The sequence below is a fragment of the Oryza glaberrima genome, chromosome 4 (genome assembly GCF_000147395.1).
Source record: "Oryza glaberrima chromosome 4, OglaRS2, whole genome shotgun sequence".
Classification (NCBI taxonomy): domain Eukaryota; kingdom Viridiplantae; phylum Streptophyta; class Magnoliopsida; order Poales; family Poaceae; genus Oryza; species Oryza glaberrima.
In genome coordinates, this window is record NC_068329.1 from 18694016 (window position 1) to 18705785 (window position 11770).

Consider the following 11770-nt stretch of genomic DNA (forward strand, 5'->3'; position numbering starts at 1 on the left):
TACGCAGCCACGCGCGGGCGACGCAACGGCCACCTACTCCGCCAAATTTGCGCAGAGCGCACGAGCTGTCACGTCGCGTCATCCGTAACCGACGCTGGGTCAATGGGAGAGCCCGTACCGCTGTTCCGGCGAGACCACGGTCCGGCTTTTAACCGCTCAAGTCAATCCCGCATTCAATAAAGTACAGCGTCAGGTATATATATGCATACGCTATTTAAACATCAAATAAACACCAAGACGACTACTAGTACTAGTACTAAACTGCAGCTTTGCTACAGGCTACAACTACGAGTGTACGCGAAAAAAAACCACGGTACAGTCCGTTCGGCTGTCTCCACAAGGAGATGTACGGCTTGGCTACACGCCTTGGGCGTCAATCGTACCTAAGTCCCTAAGTAAATACAGTAACCGTGCTACGATCTTCCTAAGTCAAATGAAGCTGTACAAGAAGGGGGCAGCATACTGCGGATTAGCACCAGGGCTGACAGTCAGAAGGCATAACCACATTCCACTTCCATGCTGAATTTCCAAGATTGCTTAAACTCCGTTGTACTAGAATCGTCAGTGCTGCTTCGGCTGCTGGAGTATTGTGTGGTGTGGTGTGAATGGATCAACGTCAGCTGATGAATTGGAGGGCAACTGCAAAGCTGTGACCTCGCCCTGCTATAGCACCTGATTTGCCATCTGTGAAGCATAAATGAAGATGAGCCAAGCAGGGGCAGAAAGATACTTTGCAAACAAAACCCCAATAAATTTCAGGAGCTAATGTGCGTATGTTAGTCCAAGCTTAGCATATACTGATCGGCGCATCTGCGGTCTGCACGTTCATACTCATGTGTGCGTTGGGGCTGCGGGGCAATGCGGTTGGCAGGAAACCCCCAAAGGTAAGGAAAAACAACATAATAATGTCGATGGCGGGAATAGAAACAATACCTTTTCTTGGCAAATCCTTGACAACGCTTCTATATGAAAATTTTGTAACTCTTCCAGGACTTTGACATCTAAGCCTCTTAGATCCTCGCCCTGAAAAAAATTCACAGTAGCATCATAAGAGCAGAAGCACGATGGCTAGATGCATTTCAGGTATATCTGCAGGAAGGGAACAAAAAAAAAAAAAAAAGAAACTGTGGAGCGTAGATGCAAGCAGAGCTATCCAGTTTGCTGTGGGAATAATTACTTCAAGGGTGAATATAATTTGGTGAATATAATTTGGATCACCTTCAATCTGGAAACAATGCCTTCCAACTCTTTGCAGCGCCTTCTTTGAACATTGTATGCCGCTTTTGCTTCTTCATAAGTGCTGACACTGACACCATCCCAGTTCCTATTATCTGAAGCTTCCATTCCACTCATCATCCTGCCAGTATCACTCTTCGATGAATGATAGCCGTTTTGTGTTGCCTTGAATTGGAACAAGTCCTCCTGAGAATTTTCTTTCTTTAACTCTGCAACAAGCATCCACATGTTTGCCAGTTCATTTTCCAAATCATGCTCACGGCATTTTGCATCTTCAATAACCTTTAGAAGTTCACTCTCTCTTCGGGCCCTTTGGGACAATGTGTCCTCTAACACAGCCTCCCTCTGACAGCTAGCAACCAACTCTTTCTGCAGCTCCTCTACAAAGATTCCATTCTCCTGATCACGGCGTGTTGTGTCACTCTGGATACTGCTCCTTGTTTGATCTTTTGCTGCAGCTAAATCTGCATTCAGCTTTGCATTTTCATAAGAAAGCCTCGTAACTTCTTCTGCCAAGTTCTTTAGTTCAACTGCAGCGGCAGCTGCCAATTCTTTAGCATAGGATGATTCTTCAGCCAGCTTTTGACTGTGAATTTCCAGCCCATCTTTCTCTTCTGCCAACCTCAGCTTGTCTAGCTTCAAATTCTCGATTTCTGCAGCCTGCAGCATCGATTTCTTGGTTTTCAGGTAACAGATAATCAAAGAATATGAATGCAGACAGACTAAATTATCGGTGATGAACTTAGGGGCATATTAATTTTACCTGCAAGAGCACTTGAGATTTCAGTGGTGACTCCGTATGATCTTCAGTTGTTCTAGAGGGCATTTTTGAATGACTTGCAACTTCATTTGCCAGATCCCTAGGATTGCTGCTTGTACTTGATGGCTCACTTGACTGCATACTAGCCACATTATCCTCGTTTTTGGCAGTCTTCAACAGATTATCAATTTCTTGCCTCAGTTGAGCAACTGTTTCTACGAGTTCTGCATTTTCTGATACCTATTTTGGGTACAAAAAGTGAAATCGAATTGATCTGTTGAACAGCGATTAGATAATAAGTCCCACCCTCTGCTCACCTTTGCTTGTAGCTGGTCCTGAAGAATTCTATTATCTGCAGACATGATCTAGACAAACCACCGAACCAGAAAGAGAATGGTAATTATCCAAACATAAATATCATATGAAGAAACGACTATTAGCTAACATGTGCACTAGAACAAACCTCCAACTCAAATGTCTTCTCGCTCAATTGTGTGCTTAACTTTGAAAAGGTCTGTGAGAACATCAGATTACACGAAATATTCAGATCATTGACATAGATAATGGCCATCAAAACACAAAATATTCTAGCATACCATCAGCACATAGAATGGAGAGCAAAACGATCAAGGGAAAAAGGGTAGACATACTTAAAACAAAAACATAACTACAATATGCCCAAACATCAATCTTTATGAAGTTGGCACCAGCCAATCAAAGATAGAATTAAACCTCCTGGTTTATCATGTAGCCATTTAACAAGTATTACCTGGGACATTTCAGTCCTAATAGCTGGGTCTTCGGTAGTTTCCAATGATTGCGCCATACGCTGCTCCAGCACACGTATATGCGATTTCTTTTCGTCAATTTCATTTTTCAATTTTTCAATTTGTTCCTGCAGAAAGGGGATAATAAAAAAAAAACACTAAGTGCCTTTTGAAATGTATTATAGTTGAGGCTAACCAAGCTGCCGAAGAAACATGATTACAAAAGAATAGGTCAGAAAGGATTATGACATAGGTTTACCTGAATTTGTGAATCATCAGGATTGTTTGCAGCTTGCTCTGACAACCTTTTGAGTGAGCTTGTACAAAGTGCAACTTCCCCAGCCAGCATTTTAACCTGCTCTTGAAGAAGATCAATTTGATCCACGATAGTTGTTCCACTCTATACATGTAGCATGTCAGTCAGTGTCAAAATCAGTGAATATAGCAAAACCTACCAAAACAGGTAGGAGTCACTGGGTCAGATATGCACCACTGGAATCAAAATTCCATCTCAGCATCAGACCCAAATCCAAAGTCGCACAGCTAACTTTAGTGTGGAAATTGAACTGCAATGCCCTCAATGAGCAACAGGCCCAGAAGGTCAGAATGGAGGCCTGCAGGCCCCCCAAAAGGCGCTATCCTCTAGCAAAGCATCGATCCTGGACCTACCATGCTACATTACAATCTTCCACATTCCTTTCGTATTCCAGAAGAGAGCTTGATCCAACCAACAGACCAAGCAGCTAGTTGAGGGAAGGCTTGAACGAAATGTTGATAACTCGATATGGAAGTGGAAAGCAAAGTCTATTGAGAGAAAGAGGTGAAAGTGAAACTCATAAGAGTGTACCAGTTAGAAATCTGACTCACCGGAAGATGGTGCCGTGCTCTAGATGCAGCACTAAATAAATCACCTGCTTGAGTCCTCCCTGGAAAAGAATCAGTAAGTGCTGGGTCATCTCCTTTCCTAGTCATAGATTTTCTTCGACCATCCTTCAGGTCAAGAAGCGGGTTTTTTTGTTGCGATGATCTAGAAAAGGAAGGTGAGCCGCTAGCTGTGCTTTCACTGTCTACACTAGTCGATAGTCCTGACAGTTGATCTGACTTCTGCATAAGTTAAGTTACAACGTTAGACCATTCAAAAAAAATTACAAAATTAAATATTAATTCAGATAAATTTCTATAGATAATTACTCTGGGTTAAGAAATTCTTGATAACTCATCAAGCTATATCACCACTAAAAATTTCAGTTGAGCAGTTAGCTGCACCGAACAAGTGGGAACAATGTACTAGCTGAGTGCTCATGAAATGAACATCAAGTAGATGATAACATAAACTTAAACTAAAAAAGAAACAAAATAATCCTGAGTCTCCTTACATGCAAAGCTGACCACTTTTTTTTTTAAGAACTCAACGGAAGACCAAGATGGCCCACCTTGAAACTCATTTCTTTTCTCATTAAACTAGCGCATTAAAGCTATCATGCACAAAAGAGTAACATTGAGCGTCCTGCAAGCAAGCCGTAGGTAATAAATTTATGAGACACATAGATGATCCCATGTATCATAAAGGATCTTCCAAGACATCCATATATAAGTAGACCCATCCGAAGAAAATCCTCCAGGTTTGAAACGATTTAAGTGGAAAAGGTTAAGTATAGATAGGATCATAGGAATGTGAGTCCTTCACATAGCTTGACACGATTTGATCTCTGCAAGCAAGAGGCTCAGATAACCAATTTTGGTGTAGGTACTTTTGGATGACTTCTTTGCACCCAAACTAGAAGAGAACAAACATTTATGTAGCAGGCACCTCCAAACAACTTTCATTAGAGATAAGGAAGCACAAACTGATAGGATACAAACCAATATTATCTCTACTCAATTCTAATGATCAGATATTAGCTAGTCTTATTTAATTTATTCAAATACTTGGTTTATTCTTGCAGCTGAAGATGATCTGGCACCAGAATTCTAAACCTTGCCCCCAGGACGTTGACAACAACACAAGCATCTACAGCTTTAGCAGGACTACTAGCCTTTATTGCACCTGACCAAAAGAGTATATTTTTATTTCACATTTTTTGATATAAATAAAGTACTAAGCAAGTAAGTCCAATTTATTCATGATATTTTGCTTGATACCACTGCAAAGATCACCAAGTTGGAAAATACCATAACATGTGTTGCAACGATCACAAAGCCACCTACGACAGTTTCCAATTCACACATCTTTGAGATGTACTTATCTAATTTTCTAATATTCGAAATATGGTTGAACTATATTATTCAATTTAATCAAATTTAACTGGAGGTAGCATGTATGAAACAGACACTTTTAATAATAGACTGGTTCAAGACATTTCCAATAAAGCCACCTATAATCCTTTTTAAAAATATACAGGCAGAATTGTCTGCCGTTGCAAGTGCAAAACCTTTTGCTAGGTGAAAACAGAAAATGGAACTGAGCAGCATAGACTGCCTCTCTTCGTTGTATTTATAATCCATAGAGAAAATCACCTTTAGTTTGAACCAACCAAGCATTCCCCGTCTGCGATTCCTTCTATCAAACCTCAGTGACTCATCAGGATTGTTAGAATCAAGTTTTCCTTCAACAGAAAACTCTGAATCGAGACTAACATCATCATCCTCCATGGAGTACTCCCGCTTCCGATCAGGCAAATAAGCAAGCTACAATTAAGATAGAATTCAGGTACTCCAATGCAAGAGTAGTGCTTTGTTCAGTGGCAAAACCAAAATGCATTTTCTCCATGCTCCAATCAGTTTAATATTTAACCATTTCAGCTAAATATCTGTTCTCATTGCACAGATAACAATTTTTCAGGCTCTATTCAGTTTAATGAGTGATGACTACCCATTTCAGCTAAATATGACTAAGAACAGATCAGTTCTTTGTTGCACATAGAACAGTTTTTCAGTCCATTCAGTTTGATGCTTTGCAAATTTTGTACTATGTAGTTTACACACATACATTATGTGTTCTTAGAACAGACCTCCCTCATGATATCGTTGAGTAGTTCTGAAGTTGTTAGGAGGTACCAGAACATCACCTCATAAATAGTGGGTTTCTATTATCTTGGAAACCGTTTTAGCTAAATTATAATGCAAAAGGAGCTAGTAGGTTGTGTATTAGTAAGTGGCAAGGTGCAAAATCACATCATATAATCCCAATGTTACATCTAGCAGTAAAAGCTACAACAAGATAAGAAATTTTACCATGATAAGAAAACGGAGATACATCAGAAAAGAGGTATCACTATCATATTTTTTCACACCTGCACTATTTCTAAATTCCAGAACACTTGTTGCAACTCAGTAACTCTTCTTTTTTCAAGAGAAAACTTAATGCTGTAATTCTTAAAAGATATTGCTCTAAGCTGAACTAAAAGAATAAGATGATGCAGCCAAACAAAGAAGGAAAAAGAGCTTGGGTTTATAAACCTCATCTTCCCCAAATGAATGCCGTCGACGGAGGCTAGCCTTTCCTGAAACATTTGAGGATATGGAACTTTTCGTTGATACCAATATCAATTTTGTTAACCTCTGAATTCTACCCATCAATGCAGCTTTTGCTTCTTCCTCCTCTTCTAGCCTTGACTGGAGTTTCACTTGACCAGCTTCAAGCTATCACGCAGAAAGAATAAAAAGTAGAACTAATCATCTTGGATGCAACGATGGCCATCAAGGTAATAGCAAGAACTAATCCAAAGGTACAAGGGATGAATTCAATCTCCCAGTCCTTGGATGCTATCTAGCACAATATTGTATAGAATATATTCACCTGCAGGTCATAAAAGCTAACTTATCTGACAAAGATGGTAAAAAAAAGAAAACAAACCTGCAGTTTTAAGCTAACAAGATCCTCTTGATCTGTTGGAGGAATGTACCCATTACCCATCATACCACGTCTTAGTTGCTGCAGCTCTTCTTTCAAGCAGGTTATCTCTTTTTGATACTTCTTTATCAAAGACTTCTCATCAATTATCTGATAAGATAAATGCATAAACATCAGTAATAAGCAATTAAGCACCATATAGTATAATGATTCTTACCTTATTTTGAGAAGCCTTTATTTCTATATGCTTGCTCCTGTGGGCAAATTTTAATGTATTATGTGTCTCTTCACTGTTGCTGGAAGCAGGGGTAACTGTGCAAATAAGCTGTAACAAAGATAAAATTCAGAAAGTAGTAACATATGTTTCTGTAGGTTTGTGGCCCCACACAAATATGTGGGAACTCTTTATGGCAGGATATATGTGGAAACTTCACGAAGAATTAAAGAATCACTCACAGAAATGCGCCCATGCCCACTAAGAGAGGACTGAAGTAAGCGTGTGAGCTTTGAGTCTCTATAAGGAATATGGGTAGCCTTACCATCTGTAAGTTTAGCAATTACCTGCAGGAAAATTCCATTGTTAATTTAGGACAAGAACAAAAACTAAGTGAACAAAAATGTGACCATTTCTTATCAATTCCTGGAAGCTAATCATATTTGACAACTAAAGTGCTGTTTCACATGGCAGTGTTTTTCAAATGCACATTTTGCCACCTTCTGGATGTTGGAATTAGTTGAAAGTATCATTTTTAAGGCATGGCATCATTCCTACTGGAACTAGTAAAAATATATATAGCTAGCAATCAGGTAAAAAATGCATGGAAAAATGGTAGCAATATTTGTGAAACGGGCCATTTCCTGCAAGTTAATCCAGGGAGACTTGGTAAAGCTCAATGAAATAGGTCATAAAGTTCATAAAATCGTTCAAAAAGGAACTCCATAACAGCATGAAATACTTACAGTTCCAAGGGTGAGCAGACTTTTGTTTATGTATGAACCTTCTTTGCGTCGTAATCCAGTTGTTTCAGTCTTGGAACTCTCAGACCCAGCAAGATCAATCAAATTCTGATGAAAGCATGAAGATACAGAGGTTTCAACCTAAGTATCATATACCTATAGACAATGCTTAAGACGATTGAATGAAACTATAAGTAAACTGGAAAGAGGCATTACCAACTGAGACAATTTGACTTCTCCTTCATCATTCTCACCAGAGGGGCTACTCTCAATAGTCTGCGTAGTGTTAGAGTCTAAAGTTAAGCAATTCTACCTCAGCAAAAACTTTATGTATGAATGGAGCAACCTAACACCACCACCCAGAGAGAGAGAGAGAGAGAGAGAGAGAGCGAGGGAGGGTACCAATGTGAAGATAGTATGGCTCCGACTGCTGACAAGATTGAAGTTGTTTGAGCCAACATGTCTATGCTCTGCCAGAAAGCAATGGCATCTGTAACTAAGTTCAAGTTTAACAATTTCAACGTATATGAAGATATAACATTCAAGGAAATGCCAGGAGTCCAAAAAAAATAACATGGCACGCACACATGGAGAAAAAATATATATAAATGCATTCTTGGAGAGCACCTTACACTGTGGGTTTGAAATTTATGCAAGATAAAAAATAGCAAAAAGTTATCTCCATGTAACTGAATAAATCATTGGGGTGCAACTAATGATATTTGAGGGAACGAAAAAAGGATGTACAGTAGAAAGAAATAAGTACCTTCGCCAGATGCTATTAGAGAGAGTGCATGTGCAGGTGATAAAACAACCTCTTCTTTTATCCCTTCCACATAAGTTCCCTGAGTGAATAAAAGAATTGAGGGTACAGTGTATTGGTTACAACACTCTTTTTAGAGAGGAATCAGAAATGAGTTAAAAAAAAGAAACAAATCAATCAATAGGCGTAGTAAACCAAGAACTTTTAAGTGAAATATGCAACAATCGGTGTTAAGAACGTAAAATAAAAAATCATATAGTTTGACTTGTTTTTCTGTGTAACATTAATGGACATGATTGTGTGATCATAAAATATATTGCATCAAACGTTAGGTACCTGTGCATCTTCTCGAATTCTGAGATTTTGTCCAATTGGATCAAGTAAATCGTTGATAACCTAGAAGTGATCAAGGCAACAAAAAGAGTGAGCGCAAGTTATGGATCACATGACTTCAAACTTATACGAATACGAATTGGAAACATATTGGCTTCTACAGGGTAAGTAAGTACTAAATAGGTAACACATCTTTGCACATTAGTGTGAAACAAAGACAGGGCTTGGCAATAGAAGTACCTCATTGTATATTTCAAGATATGAAACTCGTAGAAGAAATTCTCGTCCAGGTGTCTGAGGTGAACAAAAAAATAATATTGTCATACGATCCCAACCATTTTAATTGTTCACAGAGAAATGAACAGATTACATCTTGAATAATGCTGAAAACATCCTTCACTGCCAATGGGATAATTCCAGGTGATTTTTGTTCCCCCTGTAATTCGAGTGTGTCGTAAAAAAAATAATTGGTAATTAAATTGAAGCGATAGTCATTAAAAAAATATACACAGGATACTAGCTATATGAAATAGAGATGTCTCGCGTTTAATGAATAAGAACACATTGGCATGTATTAGATGCATGAAAGAGAACAGATGCATAAGCATAACAACGGTACTGATACTTACATGCATGGTGTGAGTTTTACCGCTACTAGTTACACCATACGCAAAAACAGTGCCTACAAGGAACAGAACAATATTACTGAACTGAATAAACTACATATACTAGAGTAAGAGACAAAAATAAACATCATCAACTACCAATGCTTTAAGTCCTAGCAAAAAGTAGAGGCCAAGTTTGTCAGGATTATGATCTGTCTCATAATATCCTAAAATATTATCAGTGAATTCTGGTCCTGATGACACTTAGGCACAGAATGGTATAATGATGTTCCTATGTGTTACAATCTTCATATAACGACGTTATCAAATTATCTTGCATTCCTGCCATTGTAACTATAATCTGATCCTACCAACACAAAAATAATCCTACCTAGGGCCCTCATCTCAGCAGCCTTGGGAGATGATTTCTTTCAAAGAGGAGGGGGTAAAGGTGGCATCGGAATCCTGATATTTACGACTTGGAAATGTTCATAGCTATGTAACAATGGACAGTTCCTAGTTCAGTAACTTTGCACTTACGGTTTGAAAGTATTTAGTACTATGTTTTAAGAACCAAAAGGAGACTTGAAAGTACCATTGATTCCTTCCATAGCACCACTTACAACATGCTGAGCAGCAATATCATATACATGACGAGTAGTAGTAGCAGGGCCAAAAACTTTATCTGAAAAGGTGAACACATACAACAAAAATGGTTTTAATAAACTGCAGAGATATCACATGTCACCAGTTGTAACTTGTAAATTCTAGGGCTCTCATCCTTTTGTTGGGAATAGAGTCTGGCCTGTTTGGGGGAGCTTCTAGCAGCTGCAGCTTCTCCTAGAATCTCCAGTTGCTAGAAGCTCCCCCAAACAGTCCAGCTTTTTACCCAGATTCTGAGAATCTGTAGTTGCAAAATCTGGAAAATGAACTAGAAGCCAGCTTCTCCAGATTCTCACCAGCTAGCTTCTCAGCAGCTGCTTCTCAGAATCTTAAGCTCTCCCAAACAGACCCTCAGTATCATAACACTCAGATTCAAAACAATAACATATTAACTTCTTACCGCCTGATGCACTTGTACTAACGATCATGCAAGTTTCATCATGATCTGGTGCTCTTGATCTTGCATTCTATATAGCAACCTTGACCAACCAAAGTAAGACATATTATACAGCTACAATGCCGCCATGTCATTCTTCCCATGTGCAGCCTAAGTAGTTTTTCTATGTTGTACTACCAGAATATATTGCTGTAACAATCTACCGCTGAAACTGATAATACTCATTTACGGTATGCCTCGATTCCACTAGAGCCAGCTTTTAATTGCCAAGTAATGTCATCCTCATTTCCAAAAGGAAATCCCATATTAGATTGCTTCCTTCCCTCCTTTTATGGAGTACAACTGCTTATCATCATTTCGAATGTTTTATATAGGATGAGTTGAAGATCACTAACCAAAAGCATAGGCGATACTCGGATTGTACTCGTTGCGCACCATGTTGTCGCCGTCGGCGTACCACGCCACCTCGTCCCCCTTGTTGATCTCTCTAGGACTACACCACGAAACACGGAGACACCGTGACGACCAAAAACCCAACAAAGCCCAGGGGACTCCCATACCCACAGAGCGATCGAACCAGCAGCAGCAGCGCACCTGAGGGGCCGGAAGCGGACGGTGACCATGATGTTCTCCTTGGCATTGGCCGCGTCCACCGCCGCGACGGGCGGCGCCCTCCCGGCCGCCCTCGAGGAGGCCGACGAGGGCGTCGTCGGCCTCCCGGAGGACGGGGTGGTGGACCGCGCGAACGCCGCGGAGGGGGTGGTGGGCCGGCCACCGGCGGACGACGACGACGGGGTGGTGGGCCGGCCACCGCCGGCGGCGGAGGAGGAGGAGGAAGGCGTCGAGGGTCGCCCCCCCGACGACGTCCTCGCCGGAGGAGGATGCGCCGCCGCCGCCACCCCCGCCCCGCCCCCCGCTGCCGACGTGCGGCGGGATCGGAACGGGGAGATGCTGGCCCGCCCCGGCCTCGACGACGACGACATTGCGGCGGCGGAGCCCCGGGGTAGGTAGGTGCGGGGCGGCGGCTAGGGTTTGGGCGAGCACGAGGTTGGTTTGCCGCGAGCTCGTGGGCTTCTCGCTTTGGCTAGGCAGGCAGCCGTCGTCGTCTTCCTCGGAGGGGCGCCTGGGTCGCCGTGGCGTCTTTTGTCGATTTGGGTTTGTGCCGCCTTTTTGGTGCTTTGGTCTAAAAAGCGCTCAAGTTTTCTGTGGGGGTTTGGGGGGGTTTGACCACCGGAGGTGCGCTTACCGCCGTCTTTATCGGGATCGCAACGTCTAACGAGCAGCCTCGTTGTTTTCATTTTTTCTAAAAAAAAAAGATATTCGTAGTAGCAACGTGTTCAGGGACCACAGGTAGAGTCATCCACATCGTTGAGCTTGGAGAACGAGTAGCATTTGTTAGTGACTGATATTTATCTACATGTGTTGAGAATAAAAAT

General features: G+C 41.0%; 1 protein-coding gene across 2 annotated transcripts; it reads right to left on the minus strand.

Annotated features, from left to right (window-relative positions):
- Positions 1–172: 172 nt before the first annotated feature.
- On the minus strand, positions 173–11503 carry LOC127771240 (kinesin-like protein KIN-7E, chloroplastic). Of its 2 annotated transcripts, XM_052297102.1 has the most exons (25): positions 10929–11503; positions 10730–10827; positions 9870–9959; positions 9299–9351; positions 9040–9105; positions 8910–8963; positions 8673–8732; positions 8340–8418; positions 7976–8043; positions 7790–7849; positions 7577–7681; positions 7073–7177; positions 6834–6941; positions 6620–6766; positions 6223–6405; positions 5281–5451; positions 3631–3867; positions 3023–3163; positions 2766–2891; positions 2460–2510; positions 2314–2361; positions 2000–2236; positions 1219–1896; positions 934–1023; positions 173–684 (listed from the first exon to the last, which is right to left on the minus strand). In XM_052297102.1, exons 1-25 carry the CDS (start codon positions 11315–11317, stop codon positions 664–666), a joined length of 3465 nt encoding a protein of 1154 aa, XP_052153062.1. In that variant the 5' UTR covers positions 11318–11503; the 3' UTR covers positions 173–663. The 2 variants fall into 2 exon arrangements, with proteins under 2 accessions (XP_052153062.1, XP_052153063.1); XM_052297103.1 differs by lacking the exons at positions 9870–9959; positions 10730–10827; positions 10929–11503 and adding an exon at positions 9666–9749.
- Positions 11504–11770: the final 267 nt, after the last annotated feature.